The sequence below is a fragment of the Stegodyphus dumicola genome, chromosome 3 (genome assembly GCF_044657685.1).
Source record: "Stegodyphus dumicola isolate Sdum_Otavi_A_Nest chromosome 3, ASM4465768v1".
In the NCBI taxonomy this organism is placed as follows: Eukaryota; Metazoa; Arthropoda; class Arachnida; order Araneae; family Eresidae; genus Stegodyphus; species Stegodyphus dumicola.
In genome coordinates, this window is record NC_140770.1 from 89,191,948 (window position 1) to 89,214,306 (window position 22,359).

General features: G+C 33.8%; 1 protein-coding gene across 1 annotated transcript in view; it reads left to right on the forward strand.

Annotated features, from left to right (window-relative positions):
* Positions 1 to 22,359, forward strand: part of LOC118185639 (uncharacterized) — a 669,417-nt gene that overhangs the window by 111,613 nt on the left and 535,445 nt on the right. The window contains exon 2 of the mRNA XM_085813050.1: positions 11,078 to 11,176. Coding sequence (XP_085669176.1) covers positions 11,078 to 11,176 — 99 coding nt within the window. The remainder of the gene's footprint in view (positions 1 to 11,077; positions 11,177 to 22,359) is intronic.

Below are 22,359 nucleotides of genomic sequence, written 5' to 3' on the forward strand. Positions count from 1 at the left end.
AGTTCGATTCTAGGCGAAGAGGTGGCTGCTTGGGCGTTTTCGTGGTGTTCTCTATGTGTAAACGATCCAGTTCTTTTTAAAAAGTCCTCCACGAAGGTATTTCTCAAGCATATATCCATAGTTTGATTTGTCGTAATCAAATAAACCCAACCAAATTAAACCTACTTTTATTTCTCAATTTATCTAAAATTATATAAAATCAGAGAAAATATGTATTTGTATTTATTTTGCATTCATCTATCTACAAAGACAGCAGAGAAAAGATTATTTTGTAAAAAATTTCGCTTTTTCCGGGCCGGGGTCTCTTGATAAAACGGCTAAGAATTCGGCTGGCAGTTGGAAGATATCCGTGGTTTGAATTCCGGCCTGTATACTGTTGATTTTTCACTTTATTCATTGTGAATTCTTAATGGAAGTTAGTAGTTATTATGATCTCAATCATCACCACTTTCGTCCACGTTGCTGTTGCGTATTATGGGTTTGTTGAGATTTTATTAACTCCGCCACATGAATAGAAGAAAATAACAGCTCACTCAGCAAGATAAACACCTAAAAATAAATAGCCTGAAGAGAAAAACAGAGGCTAATTCTCCTTCACATGTGAGGAATATCGCAGATCATCAAAATCATTCACAGTGCAATGTCTAAAGCAGTAATCACGAAACAAGATATCGTCTAGCAAAATGTTTCAAGAGTCCGAACTGATAGACTCTCAGATACTTCGATAAAATTTATTTTTACGCTAAAAGCGTTTTCTAGGTTAATAAATTTTATTATTTGTTTGGAGTAGAAATTTATTATTTATGTGAAAAATTCTGTCTTTTCGAAGTCCCTGTTAATGAACCAAAAACTCTGAAATTACTGACTGTCCACTGCTTATAGAGTCCTGTTTTATAGGAGTGAAAAGAAGAAAAATAAGCGCTTCTGGAAGAGTCGAGAAAAATCGTTCCTTAAACTTCGAAAATATATTTTTCGGAAACTTCCAGAATATCGCCAAGACCTAGCTAAACAAAATATGTGTAAATCTCTAATAAACAGACTGGATCGCAGTTAAAGTAATAAACAGAGGAGCGTTCTTCCACACAACATTTATTCACGAACACCAAAGACGAACTGATACATATACATAATTGACATCACAGTTTCTTTTTACAAACAAACACTACCGCCATCTATTGGCGATCTATGGATACACAATCCTAAACTTAACACTCCCCCCCCCATGCATCCGTTTACGGATGCATCAATTTTATTGAACTTCAAGATTATAAAGTCTTTCAATTGGTCTTCTAACAACACCCTTATCTAACTGAATCTCACAAGATCTAATTCTGTCATCTCTTCCATGAAATAATTCCTTAATCCTACCTATCTTCCAGTTACAGCGTTTCACATTATCTTCTCGTACAAGTACAACATCATTAATTTTAAACACGGGAGAATTCTTTGGAGTTTTTGAAAACATGACTGATTTTAATTCTAACAAATATTCTTTATAAAACCTTTTCCAAAAATGCTCTAATATTAATTGCCTATGCTTCCATCTTTTAATCAACTGTGATCTTGTAGATTCTAGTTTAGATTCAGGTGAAGGTAAAACAGTCAATCTAGATCCAGTTATAAAATGAGATGGTGAAAGAGGATCAGGTTCATTTGGTTCATTGTATACATACGTTATAGGTCTAGAATTAATAACAGCTTCAACTTCAACTAAAACAGTATACAGTTCTTCATAATATAAAGAAGCTTTACCTAAGATACGTTTTAAACAAGTTTTTACAGATCTTACCAAACGTTCCCAGAATCCGCCCCACCAAGGAGCACCTTCTACAATAAATTTCCATTCAAACCCCTTTTTACCAAGGAAATTTAGAACCTTTTCATCTTTACATAATTTATACAAATATTTTAATTCACGATCAGCAGTCTTAAAGGTTTTAGCATTATCAGAATATATAACTCTACAAATACCCCTACGTGCAAAAAATCTACGTAAGGCTTGAATGAAACACTCTGCACTTAAATTTGATAACAATTCTAAATGGACTCCTCGAGTCACTGCACAGGTAAACAATGAAATATACACTTTTGTACCATCCTTTAAATACAAAGGGCCAGCGAAATCTATGCCACTTACCTCAAATGGTTGAGCTTTCTCCACTCGGTCAGCTGGAAGAGGAGCCGATATCTCGTGTCCAGCTTTAGCATTATATTTTTTACAAAATCTACAATCATGTAACACAGATTTTACAAAACGTCTGGCTTTTAAAATCCAAAATTTCCCTCTTACTTGCACTAAAGTTTCATTTACACCACTATGAAGTACCTTTTCATGACAATTCAAAATAATTAAACGAGAAAAATAATTATTTGGTAATATTATAGGCTGAATTTCATCGACATCTAATGATGATTTTACTAATCTACTTCCAACTCTTAAACAACCCTTTTCATCCATTATTGGATTTAATCCAAACAATTTGGAATTATGAGACAATGGTTTTTTACATTTAACATCATTCAACTCTTCAAAAAAATACTCACCTTGTGATAAGATAATCCAATAACACATAGCATTACATATTTCATTTTTGGTCACTGGACCAATCACTCTATTCTGTGACTTTAAATTATTAATGAATCTAAATACATATGACGTGACTCTTAAAAGTTTACCTAAGTCACTAAAGTTTTCTTTTTTTAACACAGGTTGTAAGGGTTGAACACTGCTAGTAACTTGAGTCACAACTCTTTCTTCAGCACTATCTGCTATGTTACAATGCTCGTTCACTTTAGGCCAATTTATTTCATCTTGATGAAGCCATGGAGGTCCATGCCACCACACTTGATCTACTACAAGATCACTCACTTTAACACCACGTGTGATTTTATCGGCTGGATTATCTGAGCCAGGACAATGATGCCACATGCTCGGGGATGTTTTGTCTTGAATTTCAGACACTCGATTTTGTACGAATGTTTTCCATCGCCGTGGTGAGTTCTTTATCCAATGAAGGACAATAAGAGAATCTGTCCATAAATGAGTCTTAGCTTGAGTAAAATGCACACGGACTGTAGTTACAAGTCTTGCACCTAACACTGCTGCCATAAGCTCGAGTCTTGGTAAAGATAATTTTTTCAAGAGAGCCACTCTGCTCTTGGCTATCACTAAACTTGTTCCACAATATTTTAAGCTACGGAATTTCACGTACACTGCTGCTCCGTAAGCACTTTGAGATGAATCACAAAATAGTGTTTCATCAACATCACGAAAATACCACCGAGATATCTGGATATTAGGTAGATCACATAGTTGCCTATACCATTTATTCCACTTGTCTTGCAATTCTGGTGGGATAATTTCATCCCAATCAACACCTTTCAGCCATAAATCCTGAAACAGAACTTTTGCTTGAATAACATATGAAGCAAGAAACCCAACAGGATCGAAGATTTTTGAAGCAGCTTTTAAAACACAACGTTTTGTTTGGTCATTTGACTGGATGAAATCAATAACGTCTTGTGCATTAAAACAGAAGATATCCTTAATTGTATCCCATTGAAGTCCAAGAATCTTTGAGGGGGAATCACAGTCAGGCAATTTAAAGCTAACGAAGTTGTCACTTGATTTATACTGGTTTTTTACAGTATCCGAATTAGAATTCCATTTGGTCAAAGTCATTGATGCCTTTTTCATTATATCATTGGCTTCATGATATATCTGTATAGCTTCCTCCTCCGTATCTGATCCACAAATCAAATCGTCAACATACACGAAGTTTTCTAACATTTCTACAGTTCTGGGATGTATGTCTTCAAATTTCTTTATATGATGCTTAATGCAAGCGCTCAGCAAAAATGGACTTGATTTTGCTCCAAAAATTACACGACACATCCGATAAACTTGAATTCTCGGATTGCTCAAACTTGAATTCTCATCAATCCACAAAAATCGCATTGAATCCCGATCTTCAGGTGCAACAGAAATTTGTAAAAACGCTTTCTCAATATCTGACGTAAATGCAATTCGATGAAGTCGAAAATTTATTAAAACTTTCAAAAGTTCAGGAAGAAGATTTGGTCCTTGTAGTAAATTATCATTTAGAGATTCAAGCTTTTTTTCCTTTGAAGAAGCATCATAAACAATGCGAAGTTTCGTAGAATTATGATCTTCACGGATGACAGCACGGTGAGGTATGTAGTAAGTTCGTCTCCCAGATGGAGTACCAAGATCGACCTTTTCTATGATTTCTTCCTTAAGCTGATAGTCAATCACTTCTTTATATTGCGCATAAAAGTTCAAGTTTGATTTAAAGTGTTCGATCAGCTTTAAAAATCGTCTTTCAGCATTCTTAAAATTGTCTCTTAAAGTCACATTCTGATCTTTCCATGGAAGTCTAACTTCGTATCTATCACCCTTTTGTGTAATCGAGTTGTTAAATATCTGCAACGCGATTTCATTTTGTTCTTCGTCAGAAACATTTTTAATTCCTATAGATTCAATATCCCAAAACGATTCGACGCTTTTTAGAAGTTTCTCTTCTACACTTACGTTTAAACACGCATCATGGATTTGAAAGTCTGGTGAAGGAAATTTGCCTTGTATACACCACCCAAACAAGGTTTTCATAGCTACGGCATTTCTGTTTATCCTTTTTATTTCTTCGCTTGCTATTTTCCACATAATGTCAGCGCCGATTAAAACGGAAATATGACTCATTCCACCGGCGCCACCACAGTCTGTCAAAGTGATGCCGAATGCTTGGAGGTTGGATTTGATTTCTACATCTGGTACTCGTATATCGGCATTTGTTATGACTGGTACTTCAATGACTTCGAGATTTATGGATTTTTCAGGGTCATTAATATTTCGGAGCGTAAGTTCAACTTTCTTTCGCCGCCAATGTTTCCCGTTCTTTTCACCGAAGGTATGCAGATTTAAAACAGTTTCTCCTTTCACTGGTAACTGTAATTTTCTTGATAAATCTTCGCGAATTGCAGAGATTTGGCTACCGCCGTCAAGAAGACATCTCACAATACAGTTCTTATTTCTGCCCTCAGCCACAGCATACACCGTTTGAAGCATAATATTAGATCCAGTTTTGGCAGAAGAATTTTGAACAATTTCCGCGGATGTTTCGGTTTCCTTATTTTTTGCACTGGAGACAGCTGATGCGGGATTCACACACACACTTTCATGATGTTTACCGCGGCACTTTTTGCAGGAAAACTGTTTGTTCTTACAGTTGATAGCTAAATGTTTACATCCAAAACATATAAAACATTTTCCTGTACGTTTGAAAATGTTGCGTTTCTCATCAGCGTTCACCTCAGTACATTTATATTTCGTATGATCTTTTTTGTCACAAAATATACATTTGTATCCAATTGTTGATAAAGCTGAAGCAGTCGGAACTTTCGGTTTATAATTCGGATAAACTTTCGTGCGTTGTTCATTTTGACGAAAGTATGGTTTCTGATTCGTTTTCGCAGAATTCATTAAACTTGCAGCTTCTCGACAGTTAACTTCCTTTTTTAAGAATTCTATAAGTTCCTTTATATCAAATCCTGCTTCCATATTTCGACTTCGATTAAATTCCAAATTTAATTCCTCTGGAAATTTCTGCAAAATGATAGGACAGAGAATATTTCCATAACTTCCAGAAGTAACGTTTAACGATTCTAAACTTCGAATGTTGACTTCGCATTCGTCGTACAGCTTACGCAGTGCTTTAACATTTGAAATGTTTCCCACTGGTTCAAGGGATAATAATTTATTCATATGCGAGGTGATAACAACATCTTGTCTTCCAAAACGTTCTTTCAATATTTCTACTGCGGAATCATAATTCTGGTCACTTAAAGCGAAAGCGGAAATGGCAGCTAAAGCATTACCTCCAAGTAAGGATTTTAGGTACGCAAATTTTTCAGTTTTTCTCAATCCACTATGATTATGAATTGTATTTTCGAACTGGTTCCAGAAGTCTAACCATTTACACGAATCTCCGTAATAAGTTCCGATTTGCAGACGTGGTAACTTCACTGTTTTTGTTTCAACTGGAAGTGCAACATTAGCCGTTTCGTTCTGATGAACTGTTCTAGAAGATTCCGAATTCTTCTTAAAAAATCGTTGCATTCTTCCTCTCCATATAACAGTTTTATCCTGGTATTCTTGACTTAAGGTAACTTCATTTTCAATCTCCTCCGAAGTTACTTTCGTTTCTATTTCTGAATCTAAACTTTTCAGTTCATTGATTTTCTCAATTAACTGTTCATATAAATCCTCGATTATCTCAATTTTCTCATTTAGCGGAATATTATTTGCTAAATTCGATTCGACTTTGCTTATCAGTTTCGTAGTTAATTGTCTTACAACCGATCGTTTCTTTTTCAAATTTTCAAGAACGCCCTCCATTTTCGAAATATTCAGTCTGTCGATTTTCTGGCTCGTAATAATCCCGGTTTGCAGGCACCATAAACAAAATATGTGTAAATCTCTAATAAACAGACTGGATCGCAGTTAAAGTAATAAACAGAGGAGCGTTCTTCCACACAACATTTATTCACGAACACCAAAGACGAACTGATACATATACATAATTGACATCACAGTTTCTTTTTACAAACAAACACTACCGCCATCTATTGGCGATCTATGGATACACAATCCTAAACTTAACACTAGCTGAAGGATCTCCTTATCTTCGACTCCGTTTAAGCTATCCCAGCATTTCAAATCTCTGTCGATTCGACATTAAATGGCGCCAAAGTAGATTTTAGCAAAGAAACAGATTCAATTTTATAGTATATATATATATATCTAAAAAAACGATAATATATATTTCGTCACAATATATTTATTTTTTATTGAACAAAATTGATATGCTGCTTTATGTATCCTAATTATTCAAAAAGCATCTTTAAAACACCGCTTTTAATTTACCTTGAGTCCTATTTACATCTTTTATTAGGGCTTTTACATCATAGTTTTCCAATATTTGGGGGGTCATAGTTTGGAGATTTCAAAGTACATTTCGTGATTTTAAATTTCCATAAAAGAGTTCCTCAGAGATATATTGTTTTACAGCGATGCTTATCGGTTTTTGCAACAATGTTTGGCAAAATATCAGCAAGCATAAATATCTTCCCGTTTTAAACACGCAAAAGTGTTTTCTGTATGATATTACAACCATCTGTGTGCAGAATATGGTAATGAATGACATGAAATTTATATATAAATTATATGTATTATTGTACGTATAATTTCCCCCCGCATTATCTAAACACTCTATCAATCGAGGTTCAAACAATCTTAATTCTGTTATGTTTATAAAAAAAAATCGCAACCCCAGAAATAATCGCCAGACTATTCAGTATTTTGAGAACTGGCGAAAAATATTTGTTGGATTATTTTTATGATTCCTAGGTACTTTTTCTCTCTTAATAAATAATATTAATAAAAATAATTGTTTTATAAACAACGAGAATTTCATGAGAAAACTAACATTCGATATTTACCGATGGATAGTTATCAACGAAATGGTGATTGAACATAAAGCATAAAGCATGTACTGAAACAGATATGTGATACGTGCACACATATGTTAGCTATTATCACACGTATACGCAAAAATAAAACCAAAACACGGTAGTTCTATAGTATGTTGAAAGAGGGGGTGCAGAGAATCAGGAAGTACTTAAGTTCTATATGCTATTGTAATAGTTCCGTCTGAGGCTCGATTCATAGCAACGTTTTACATTTTCTTGATTTTTCATATGTATCTGTCATCTAAGACAATTCTTTTGTAACCCTACATATTTGAATAAGATAATATTAATAATGGAAGTTAAAAATATCATTTACGTGAAGTATTTTCCTACTATTTTTAGTAACAAATATTATTAGTAAAATTGTCTTATACTGTTCTTATTTTTATTTCTAGTTATACATACTACTACTGTTATGTTCCATTTTTGTGTAAATTCGCAAAACATTTTATTCAGCAAGTGCCAACTGAATCTTACAGCTGTATTTTTTGCATTAGCTAGAATAACATGTGGAAATTGTTGAAAGTCGTAACTAATCTCGAAACCAAAATAATTACTATTAATCAAACTCGCTTTTCAATCCATTTTAAGTAATTTTGCGTTGTATTTTCTTTACAACATGTAATTCTTTTTATTTCAAGAATAAGAATCTTAATCTTATGTATCGGGTTAGTCCATAAGTTCGCGCGCATTAAGAGTATGCATGGAATTCACTATGACGCATTTACTAAAACAATGCGATTTTGAATCTCTTGAAACTTGTCACCATTTGACTCACATATTATTCAGTTCATCACCAACTTTCGTAAATATCGAACACATTTTAGTACCCTTAGAAGATGAATATAGATAATCAGTACAAACGTGCTGAGCTACATTTTTTTATTTTCGTGTGGTGAATCTGCCAGGTTTGCAGTGATAAAAACTAATAGTGTACAGTGGTGGCCAAAATTGTGGGCACTTTTGGAAATTTTTATGTTTTTGAACTTTGTATGCTTATGGAAAATGTTACGTTTCGCAAAATGCAAACTTGTATATATCATTTTAAAGAGAATTTATTACTGAATTCAATACAAAACACAAAATTCAATTATTTGCAATACAAAAAAGTTATATGTACTTTAATATAAATAAAAAACACAGTTATGAAGTGGTTTGTAATGTCTAGCTTTCCTGGCCAATCACTGTTCTTGTTCTGAGAACCAATCAAATGTTAGTAACTGCCAGTAGAAGCTGACATCATGTTTACACTTGAAACAATTCATTAGTTTGCTTTGTTCTGTAGAAGGAGGACCTGTTTCTTATAACACTGCAATTACAAGTAGGAAGTTTTGTAAAGATTTTTAATATTTAGTCAAGAAGTAATGACATCAAATAAAAGAGTAGATTGGACACCTGGAAAGAGATGTAATATTATTGTGTTACGAGAAAGTGGTCTTTCCTATGCTGAAATTGCAAGACAGGTGGGTGGTTCAGTGACTACATCTGAAGTCCGAAAGTTTTGTTTACGATAACAGGAGACACATTCAATAAAAAACAAAGAAGGAAAAGGCCGGAAAAGGTGCACCACATTTATTGAGGACAGAAGAATAAAACTACTATATCTCCAAGATAGAAAAATGTCATCAGCGGCCATCAGAAATGATCTGAATGATGCTGGTGTTTCTGTCAGTTCAAGAACAATCAGGAGAAGATTAACAGATGTTGGACTGGGAGGTAGAATTCCACGAAAAAAGCCTTATCTTAATTTTCAGCAACGAAAACAAAGACTACAGTGGGCAAAGGAACACATTGGACAGATGATCAGTGGTCACAAGTTATATGGAGTGATGAAACTAAGATATCATTATTCGGTAGTGATGGGCGAAAATATGTAAGACGTAGAATAGAAGAAGAGCTACATCCTGACTGCATTCAAGCAACTGTGAAGAACCCAGTTAGTGTTATGATTTGGTCATGCATGTCAGCAGATGGTATTGGTCGCCTTCATGTCATCGATGGGACACTGAATGCCAGAAAACACATTGACACTATTCTAGAACCAAAACTTCTACCTTCCATCAGAGATCTCTTTCCTAACAATGCTTCGTTTTTTTTTCCAGCAGGATTCTGCTCCTTGCCACACGGCCAAAATATCGAAAGAGTGGTTTCGTACAAAGAGCATTAAATTGTTGTCGTGGCCAGGAAACAGTCCTGACCTTAATCCTATCGAAAATTTGTGGCACCGTTTGTAAACTCTTGTCCGAATGAGGGGCCCATCAAATAAAAGGGAACTAATTGAGGATATAATTGTTTCCTGGCATCATGTAATAACGAAAGAAGAGCTTAAAACTCTTGTCAGCTCAATGAAACGTCGATGTGAAGCTGTAATCAAAAACAAAGATTACCCTACTAAGTACTGACAACACACTGAAATCATCACTATCTAAGGTATATCGATAACTATTATCGTTTAACTTTTTTTTATATTGCAAATAATTGAATTTTGTGTTTTGTATTAAATTCAGTAATAAATTCTCTTTAAAATGATATATACAAGTTTGCATTTTGTGAAACGTAACGTTTTCTATAAGCATACAAAGTTCAAAAACATAAAAATTTCCAAAAGTCTCCACAATTTTGGCCACCACTGTACATGGTGCTATTAATTATTAGTGTAAGGAATGCCCAGAAATGGTTTAAAAAATTTAAAGTTGGAAAAAACAGCATTGATGATCAACCCCGTTCAGGACGTTTTGAACTGTTAGAACCAAATCAAACGATTAATTCAGAAGTTTACAGTGAACAACTTTGTCGTCTAAACTCAGAATTGATCAAAAAACGCCCACAATTGGTGAATATCAAGAAAGTGTTGTTTCATCATGGACCGCTAGACCTCATACGGCTCGAACAACGCTGCAAAAAATTAGTGAATTTAATTGGGAGCTTTTGCCACATCCTGCTTACTCCCCAGATATTGCCTCAAGTGATTTTCACTTACTTCGTGCCGTACAAATGTTTTTTACAGGAAAAAAAATTAAATTCTAAACAGAATAGACACAATGAATTTTCAAGTTTCTTTGCATCAAATACACTTTCTACACAATGGCATAAAAATGCTGCCTGTAAGATGGCGAGACATTGTAGATAATGGAGGAAAATATATAATTAATTAAAATGTTTAATTGTGTTTTTTATATTATTTAAAAATTTACCAAAAAATGCGCACGAATTTATGCACTGACCCAATATTATTAAGAGTTCCATGATTATTTGTTACTCAGTTATTATTATTATTTTATTATTATTTACTAATTATTTATTCATTACTACAGTTTACTTCTTTTGTAAAATATCAGAGTATTATTTGGAAATACGTAATATGTAAAATACGTAAAATATACTGTATATAATGTATTGGAAATACGTAAAATGTAGTGCTCACAAACCAGTTTTATTTCTAATCTCCTAATAATTTTTAAGGTGTGTTTTAACTTATTGTTTACTTTTACAACCACTATTTCATGAAATATATTTAATTTCATTTCAGAATTTTATGACGGAGTCACCGAAGTATGAACCTTCCCCTGCGGTTAGTGATGTTATTCCTCCTAACAAATCGTCAGAAAGTGAAAACAAGTTGAATATCGTAAGTACAACTTTCTCACATATAATTGTTTGTAGGTTAGCAGAAGTGTGTATCATTATTTCCAAAAAACTGTGGTTTTTAACGTATGAAAACATCAAAATCAGCAGAGACTTCTCAGACTTCAGCTATCAGTCCTTTTCTGTTCAGTGCTTTCCACTAAAAGCTTATTTTTTTTATTTTAAAGTCACTATTTTAGTATAGTATACTAAATTTAAGCAAATACTGATATGTCATATAAAATGCTGTTATTCACTTACATTCCGTTCATTTGCTACTGGCAAACACTTCAGATAAATTTGATAACTGTTTTTAGCTGGATATCAAGAAACTTCATACTTTCACTCTGTCCTTTTCACTTTGCCACTTGTTAATGTTCACTTTGCAAGATAAAACTTTTCATATTTGTAAGATTTTACTCAAAAAAAAATCTAATGTAGACACCACATGACTTCCTTGTATGGCCTATTAAATTATACACATTTTTTGCTGCACTTCATTTAAACTTATTTCCTCAAATTTCATTACAGATATATTTCTCATACAATTAATTCAGTTCACGGCGAAACGAAAGTACGTAAAATCTCAAAACATCTTCATTAAAAATTATAAAATACAGAAAAGCATAAAACACCAAATGGAGTTAAAACAGTTCAAAAACAATCTTTGCTATTAAAATTAGAGTTTCTACGCGAAAACAAGGAATTCGGCCAGCGGGCGAGAAGACAGGTTTTTATCTACACGAAACTGAAAATAAAGACATTAAAGATGCCTAACCTGACTTAATTCACTATTCTAATGAGGTTCAGATATAAATAAATGGTGGTTTGTTAGGCTTAACTCGCCAATTAAACTTTTAAAATATTTTATAATTCTACAATTATTACATGCAGATTAACTAAAAGCATAAGATCCTTAACCGGAACATAAAAACTACGTGATTCAATCATTTTTAAAGCAATAAATGCCCAATTTACCAGCATATAAGAATTAAAAATAAATAAATAAATAAATAAATAAAAACTAAGCTTACCGAGCCACGTGATGGGAATATATATATATATATGCTTATATATGACTGGTGCAGCCGATTGCAACGAAAACGTAAGGTGCACAACTACATGTTATAGCAGTCCCATATACAAAATTTTAACGTTCTGAGGCTATTTGTTCTTCAGTTATGCAAGATACATACATACATACCTACAGACGTCAAGAAAAAGTCTCTTCTGAATTCATTTTACAATCCTTTTTGACAAAAAAAAGTCCTTTGTTCAGTCCTTACGTATAGATATTACGCAAAAATAGCGTTCAAATGGTTTCGAGAGCAGTTGAAATGAATATTTTCTTTGAAATATGATACCAGAAATTTTTTGTGATTACAATACTTCCCTTACTTCTTACAAGGAAGTATAAAGGCAGATTTAAAATCTATGGAAATTCAAAATTCTTAACAAACAAACAAAATCCCTTATATTTATGTAGTAGATATGTCGTATGTGGCTTTAGAGATAGATATAAGTTACGAACGCTGATAAAAATTATCAGTGGAATGGAGAAGAAAATAGATATATTTTATTTTGTAGCAGTTAAATCTCTTATCAAAAACAAAATAGAAATAAAAAATATGAAGAAATGTGTTTATTATTAGCCAAAAGGGTTATTGATCTCGAAACACAATTTTGCGTTGATTCATTTTAAACTGCAAATGCGCGTCATCCTCTGTAAATACGCTGTTTCACTTTGCATTCGAATCTGTTGCCATTCGGCAGACTGTAAGATAATAGTCTTTGCGATTAAACCTGTCTTTTATTGATTAAAACGCGAAGCTGTTTAAAAGCAAAGGATGCAGTTCTTAAGAATATTATTATTATTATTATTTTACTTTTAATCGTATTGACTTAAATGAAAGTGCACTTAACTCACGATATACCTAACTAAAAACATTAAATGTGTTTATAGAATTGCGTTATGTGTTTTTTCACTTTTTAGATGTACAGAAAATATATAACTGTTTTGACTATGCACAAGTTGCATGAAAAAAATATTATAACCCGTGGGTAATAGCATAACGTAATGGTTCAAATATTTTGCAAAAACTTCTGCTCATTTCTGGCGTCAAAAAATTATTTATTTTTTTAGTGTCTAAAAGTTTATTTAATGAAGAAAAACGCCCCTTTGGGCGTAATACAAAATCTAAAAGCTTGATTAATTATTTAAATTAGTAAATTAGTCTAAATTAAATTACAAAAATATTGATTTAAATTGTAAAAAAGTATATAAAAACCTCTAAGTCTGAAAACTACAATGAGCAATTCTCGGAACTGCATATATGGTTCTAAATTTTCGCAACACGTGCACTATTCACTTAGCCAAAGAAAAACAAGGACAGTAAGCCCTTTTTCTAAACCTTTAAAGAGCATTTTTTATTAACGTTTCATTAATGTAGATGGACGATAAAAGCTCGATTAAATGTAACAGATTTCAGCGCGAAAAAAGAGTTCTTCCAAAAACAAAAAATGTACCACGTTATGAAAGATAATTAATTATTCTTTGACCATCAAAAAGTCAATGAAGAGGTTAATGAAGCTATCACATTCTAATTTCCGCTTCTTTTTAATATGAAAATTATCTTTTATTTCATTATTATAATTGTTATAGCGCGATAAAAGAGTGCCTGATTTTAACGTTGTTTTCGAAATAGCCATTTTTTTAAAAGCCAAGTATATTAACTTCCCTTTTGTCACATAAATATTTTTTTTAATTTTAGATTTCTTTTCGTGTAATGACATTAGTGAGGCTTAATAAAGCTTCTAACGCAGATTAAAAGCTTCATTTTTTTCGCTCAGTAATTTGTGTGTCAATAGTCTTCTTTTATAAGACTCTTAAAATTTCATTATTTTGATTGAAACCTTATGAAAGGAAGGAGATAGCTTGATAAAAAGCATTTATGAAAAACAATTCTGCTTGAAGTCTCTAATAAACTCAAGAAAAATGTAGTGCTTAGCCTGAGAAAAAAGCGTAAGATTAGAAATTTTTTTAACCATACACCCCGAAGCTGTGCTGCTTATAATTCATTAAAGATGTTTACAGTTTACATTCTTGAATACACCTGCCTGTAAAGCAGATATTTGAAGATTGAGCGTTAAAAAAGTTGTAGTTATTTTTTTAATGTTGATGTACTCTTTTAAATGTGGATTTTTTTTTTTTTTTTATTATTTGTTTGAACTGTAACTGGATTTTTCCATTTCAAATCGGATGTTTCAAGTTCTTTCTGTCTTTCCTGGAGAAATAAAAATAGTAGTTTCAATAAAATGTAATACAAATTTGCTCACAATTTGTTTCAATTAAGTTTTATATGCTAACTCATTAATTTTAATAAAAGGGAGCAGGGATTATTGAATTCAAACGCGTAACTGATTCCCAAAAATATAAATTTTGTACTCTTTTTATGAAATGTCATTTTAAATATTTTTTATACTTCCACATCGCATGAATTTAATTACTTTTACGTTAGAAATGCAATATATAGTGGTTAGGAGAGCCGAGTGCGATACCACAGTGCCCGGGTTCAAATCCGGGAGAAGGCTTGGTTGTATTTGTCCCTCCCCTCATAGGAGGCAAAGGTGGTTCACCTATTAGGTGCCTCCATAATAAAATGACCACTCCTTCTGGCCTTAGTAATAGCCAACGTCTGTGGTAGTCTTTTTTACAATAATGGATTAGTTCAAAACTCGTTTATATTCTGGACTAAATCAATTGGTACTTTTCCGTTTTGCAGCCGCCAACGATAAAGTCGCCAATAATGGTAAAACTTTCGCCATACGGAATATTTTCGCTGGTAACCTTATCAGATTGATTGTTTCTTTCAATAGTGGCATACAGTTACATAGAATTATGAACAGATAGTTCACTTTTATGCCTTAAGGCCATTCGCGGTAGTTAAGTCAATTAGGATGCAATCACACCGCTCACCCGATGGCGAAAATATAGAAAAGGCAAAGTCAAGGGTTAAATTTATTCATTCTTAATGAGAATGCACTAGTGAAGTAAAGCACTGCGGTTTTACATAATTTCTTAATAAGCTATTGGTACGAATTGAAATAATTCGTGCATTTAAACTTGTATTCCAAATTAAGAATTAACTTGAAATTAATGTAGATAATTACCGAGCGAATTAGATTTTTGTCGCGTAGTTTACGTGAGCTAAGATCACTTGGGGTGACGTGATATAAACCGGCGAACCAGGATGTTGAGCCGTAAAAGCGTAGTAAATTCTTAAATTAATGTCTTTTTACAAATTTATTGTCTTTATTTATTGGCTTTTTACAAAATTTTAAACGATATTAAAATGTTTATGCCTTCAAAATAAAACATTCTGAAAACTAACATTTGTTATCTGTATACTGTATGTTGTCGCCAATAAAGTCTGCTTGGCGAGATTTGCGCCGGCGAAACGAAAAAGTAATTTATATAATATGAAGTCACGAACCTGTATTTTCTTCTTCTTCTTCTTTTTTTTTTTTTTTTTTTTTTTTTCTCCCCTTAATGTAATCTGGCAGTATTTTATATTTTACTGAAAGAAAAAGATGGATTTTCTGTGAGATGACTAGAATATATTTTAGTGCATAAATCTATCTATAGTAATATAAAAGTGTATAAAACTTACAGGTGGACGTTTTTTCGAAACCAAGCTCATACTAAAATTTAAAGGCATTTTTTTTAACGCATCGAATTTACACCATTTCTCTGGCATGGAAGATGACAAAATACACGCCATGTTCACAAAAGTCTTTGTGGGCTTTAATTTCGCAGCTGTTGGTCTCAGACATATACTTCATAAAAAATGTTTCAAGTGATGAAATATTCATGTTTCCATATTTTTAAATTTAAAAAAATTGATTTTATACAAAACACGAAATTTAATTTCTTTGCCTCGCAGTCTTTATACTTAGAAGACTCCCAAGCTCTGCGCAACCAGATTTTGCGCCTGGAATACATAAAAAATGGCTAAAGATCTGTACCTGTATGACCCATAGTTTTCAAAATAAAGTGTGACTTCATATCCGGTACAAGGAATAAAAACTTTTTTGGAAACATGAACATCGATATTTGCATACGTTTACATAGGAAGATGTTCGGAATGTGCGCCGCTCTTATCAACGCATGCATGCGCGCGCAGTGGAATGGCTGGGCAGACATTGCATGGTGTCCACCAGAATACACGCAGCATGAATACAAGCAACCAAGTCACTTTCTGTAGTAACTAGATCACGATAGACCAGTTCCTTCAGATGGTCCCATAGGAAGAAATTCAAAGGTTTCAGAGTCAGATCTCGCAACCATAGCGGCCATAAAAACCCGAACCCCACCTCCAATCTAGCAGCCTAAGTATTTCATATCCAGCCAATCACCTATGTGAGCGGGGTAAAGCGCCGAAGCTCCAGCGTGCTGGAATAGACCATGTTCCAGCATGATGTTCGGTGCTGTGTAGCGAAATGTGTATGCCCCTCTGACCTAATAGTCTGTGCACAGTACTAGTTCTCGCATTCAGCTCCCTTGCCCCCCCCTTGTGCGCATGTGGTCAACTGCGGAGTTTCTTCCACTCACCGAAGTAATATATCTTCTTGTATTAGCGTTAAGTCCGCCGTAAGTTCTTCAACCAACATCGTAGAGATTTTTGTCGAGTGGACGTTTCCATTCTTTCTCAGTTTGTTATCCAACCTACGAATGGCACCGGGAGGACCGACTTGATGGATAGTGACGGACATACTCCCTAGCAGTTCCTAAAGGCATTAACATTACACTGGCCGAAGACAAAGCACATGTTGTATTATTAATGAACGGAATATATTATCAACATGCAAAGATTACCGTTAGCTATTAGATGCAGCTTTTTAAATACGATTCAATCACCGGTTTGGGCAGCCTTGATGAGATACCCTGTATTTAAAAAAAATGTGATGCTCTTTAAAAAAGTTTAAAAAAATGGATAAAATCAAAATCTAACTTTTTATAGGCTCCTCCTATTCCTATACTGAAGAAAAATTTTATACTCGTAATAAAAAATAAAACACCAAAAATTTTGACTTTCGTACGACGAAAATTGACCGATATATTTAGTTTTAAAAATCGGGAATCATATTTAGAGATCGTAAACGAGTTAAATAGCTAAATGCTTGTATGTGTACCTAACTGAAAATGAAATATCAGTTTTTAAAGAAAAATTTCTAATATTAAAGACATTAAGTGACATTTCTAATGTTAATACGAGTACAATAGGTTTTCTAATATTTACACATTTCTATGCAGATTATTGTGTAAAATTGTGATCATTATATATATATATATATATATTTTTTTTTTTTTTTAATGGAGATTTTATTCTCAGAATGTTGTGGAATTCATGTTCTAGAAAACAGTGGCAAGCTTCAGTATTGGTATGCAGCTAACTTGTAGTATTTGTATTAATTTATATTGAACAATATCTATAATTTTACTAATTTCTTATACTTTTACTAGTTTGTAATTCTAAAGAAACAGAACTTCATGTCATAAAACTTCTAAATTACTTTTGTGAAAATTCTCTTCCCCATGTGGGATGTTACAAAATTATAAATAAGCATTAGTAAATCACAAAATTGACAAATTTGTGTGTTTTTAATAATTGTACAAAATTTACCTACATAAAAGTATAGGTACCGGAGACCTGCCTTAGAAACTTATGTTTCATATTTTATAATTTTTTTTAAATTTAAAAGTACAAAATTATGGATCTTTTGGTCATTTAAATCATTTGCATTTGAAAGCATATATCTACGACGAACAGTTGTACAAATAAAGGTCGGTTAAGGACTTTCGTGGACACGATACCTACCGTCTCTACAGAAAATTATGGTAATTCCAGTTTCTGATACAAAAGTATTCATTGAAATTTATTTGTATATGTAGCAGTCTAGACATATTTCCATTAAATATGTATCTATCTTACGCAAAAGGTCCGGCTATTTATAAATGTCAGAATACTGTTTTATGTACACACCTTTCATAAAATCGCCGACTGAGGATGTGTATTATATTTTCAAAATTCTTTATTTGTATATTATATTTATTTATTTGGACTTTTTCCGCTGCTCATTTAATGCTGAGTTTAATCATATTTAACAAAAGTTCCGAACATTTGCGAAACATTGTTTGTACTTTAAAATATTTATAAATATTTATTCGCAACATAATACACTGGTTTCCGAAAGTTAAGGAACAAATTGAAAACTTGTGATATATTGCCTAAACATTATTCGAAGTTCTTGAAATGTGGACAAGTTACAAATAAAAGCAAGCTGCATCGAGTAGCGTTATGCAAAAGAGTGAGCCTGCCATCAATTTACGTAAATACGTACAACTTAAAAACCAACTGTTGAAGAGGGAATGGATATTAAATTGTTCGATGCTTAACCACTCCGACTGAAATTGCAGACACTATCAAGAGTCTTATAATTTCAAAAGCGCCAGAAATAGGCAGAATAACAAATATTGGCCTGCAAAGCTCATCAAGAAATCTGATATGTTTATTCACAACCATCATAAATGCGTGCCTGACTATTTTCTGGGCATTTGGAAAACAGCTAAAGTAATTCTTATCCCCAAACCTGGAAAAAGTCACTCAAAGCCCGATGGTTATACACCTATCAGTCTGTTAACCAGGAAGTGGAAAAATTTATGACCGTACTAAACTACGAAGAATAAAACCATACTTCAGCTTCCGTACTTCAACAGAGCAATTCGAGCATAGAGAAAACTTAACCACTACTAAGCAGCACAGAATTCGCTGTACAACCCAATATTGTAGGTTAAATACTGCTGTTCTCATGCAGAACGTGACGAATGCTTTCGATCGCGTCTGGTATGAGGGGTTTATCGGCTTAATTGGCTTCAATCTGGGCAGGGTATTTTTCGTATTTCATTTATTACGAACTGAAAATTCAAGATTTCTGTAGGAAATGGCCTTTCCTAAAAGGAAATGGCCTTTCCGAAAGGATTATGTAAGCTGGAATCCTCCAGGGCAGTATTATTGAACGTGAATTGTGTGGATTGTATGTAGCCGACATCTGCAGTCACAGCTCCATGCTGATTTGCTTTGCACTAGTAGTGAAGTCTGCTAACATCAATCACGCAATTCAGAAACTCCAAGAGCATATCACTCTTAGTGAAAATCGATGCAGGAAATGGAAAATCTGTATAAACGCCCAAACGTCCCAGCTTCTGGTTATTAAAAGGAAACGAACTGTAGTTATCAAGAAAAAATGGACTGCTTTCCAATTAATTAGTCCCAGTTGTAAAGCAAGTGAAGTATTTAGGACTAATTCAGAATGAGCGACTAACCCAGATTTACCACATACAGAATTTTACATCCAAAGCTAACAATGTCAATAGTCTATTCCGAATCTTAGGCAAATACTCTAAAATGGATTTGAACAAGAAGCGTTTACTATACGCCTCTATGATTCGATGTATTTGAACTTGCGCCTTACCAGGTTGGGCTGCATTGACTTAAGCAGCCGTGACAAAACAGCAGGTAGGTTATTCAAAGGATATTTGTGTATAATCACTAACGCTCACTATTTTGTGCTAAACGAACTCCTACACTAGGACTTAAATATTGACGTTTTAGACGAGTTTCTCAGTAAAGTGAACGAAAATTTCTTTGATAATTCTAAGAACTGTGAGTACCTAAATTACTTTAACATATTTCGATATGAGATACTTACTGAGGATAAATATCTGCGCACATGAGATTAATTAGAACTTTCGTAAGTAGTACTGCAGTACATGAACCGTAAATTTGTAACTGTATATATACCTTTCTGAAATACCCATATATTACTTTTCTGACATACCATGTATTATATGTGCATATTTATTTTCTTTGAGGCAAATTATCATAGGATTCTCGTAAAAAATTGTCTCGTAGGAGAATTGTCCATGTCAAACAAAAATCTGTTATTATGCGCCCTCTGTAGTTGCCTGCAAGAGCTGGAAAACATCAAGCAATTCTCTTTGTAACTGCAGCGTATAGAGGAAGCTAGAGTTGGGGAATTAATAATATTAAGTGAATGACTGTATAGTAAACAATGTCGAAACAGCCAAATTGTAAAAAATGAGGTTGAAGCGACATCTGGCAGCAGAATTGCGTTATGAAGTGATTGACCGATTAGAAGTTGGTTTGTGATAGTCTGACGTAGCGAGATGGCTAAATGTTGATCATTACGTGGTAAGCCGGTTGTGGAACCAATTTATAACTAGTGACTCAGCCTCTCGAAGACCGACCGAAGGTAGGCCAAAAGTTACCACATCTGCAGTTGAGTTTGCGACTTAGTGCACGTGGAAACAGGACTGGAACTCAACCTCAGTTTAGATTCGCTCTTATTTCGTCTACAGAAAGCACATATCAGCCACAACAACAGTATGCATAAGATTGCATGAAAGCTGGTCTGTATGCTATGCGACTGTCATTGTATGTCCCGCTTACATCCCGCCACCGGAGGGAGCATTTGAATTGTTCACGGAGTCATGTAAACTGGTTTGAAAAATAGTAGATGTCTGTTCTTTTCACTGACGAGACCTACTTTGCTTTACTGAATGATTGTCGACGTGTTTACTTATGGTGAGAAGCAAACGTTTGATCTAACATCTAATTATTCCATCTAACGTACGGGAAAAGAAAACCTATGCAAGAGCTAGCGTTCTTATACGGGAGGAGTATCTTAAGGTGGGCGCACAGACCTGTTGCAGCACATGCATAAGGTGCAGAGATGAAATACTGGATCCTATTGTCGTCCATATGCTGCCTCAATTGGCGGTATCTTCATTTTGCAAGCAGGTAATGCCCATTCTCACACTGCGTGCCTTGTGCACCAGTTTCTTGAAGAAGAAACTATAGTCCAAATCAAACCGCCAGCGCGTTCTCCCGACCTTAATCCCATTGAGCATATGTTGGAAGCTCTCGGGAGGAAGGTTGATAGTTTCCAACCTCCTCCACAAAACCTAGATGGGCTTACAACTGTTTTACGCTGTAGGGTTTATATTTATTTTAACTAACATTTATTTTAAGCTATCTTTCCTGTCAAGCCTTTACTTTCTCCTAGAATTGCCAATGCCTTTGTATGTAAATTTTAGTAGAACGCGCAGAGTATTCAAATTTTAACAGAAGTAAATTGAGTTTAAATAGAAGGGAAACGAGATTGTAAGTTTGCTTCTTGAATCGCGAGCGTGAAGGTTGCTTGGTAGAAATTTTAAGAACCGCGCGTTTCGGCCTGTGTGCCTATTTCGGCAGTTCGTTGAATCTTTCAACTTCTTAAACAGTAAGTTTGCTGAATCTCAGCTGTATCTTAGAACGCGGTTAAGTTAGTTACGATTATAGAGCCTCGTAGGTAGTGATTTCGTTATTTATTCATCCTGTCATTTATTTTTAGTTGTACTTTTCTATTTTGTTAAACCGCCGGGTCGGCGTAGTTTGTGAGCGTCAAGTGAACGCAGCTGTATTTCTAAAGTGGAATAAAAAGGGATATAAACCCTTCTTACGAGTTTGTGTAATTTACAGTTCAAAGCAGTCACTACCACTGTTGCTGACAAGTTGGGGCCTCGCAACATTATAACGCAATAAATGGGCATTGCTACTGATGCAGCTCATTGACAGTAAACAGCGTGAGACATTTCTATCAAGCTTGATTTGCTGTTCGAAGTGATTATACTCACTGTTGAGAAATTTTTTTATATTTAATTTGAATGTCCGAATTTGGGAGATTTTACTTTCCTGCTGATATCACAAAATTTAAATTCTTTGTATAACATTTTCTTGTGTTTCTAAGTTACAAGTGGTATAATAAATATTATCACTAAATTTCGTCGAATTTGTTTGAATAACCACAGATTTCGCAAATAAACATTGGCTGGACTGACGGACTAAACAAATTATAACGAAAGATCTAATATAAGAAATTTGGCTATTCTTCTAACTAGTGACCTATCGCCCGAAGGACTAAAAAAAGTTACAAGGAAAAATATATTGCAGAAATTTGGATATTCTCCCAGTTGGTGACATATCGCCCGTGAACCATGATCAAAACCAATGAAACTGATAACATTACCGTACTTAACCATTCGTAAAGCAGGAGTACATTAATACA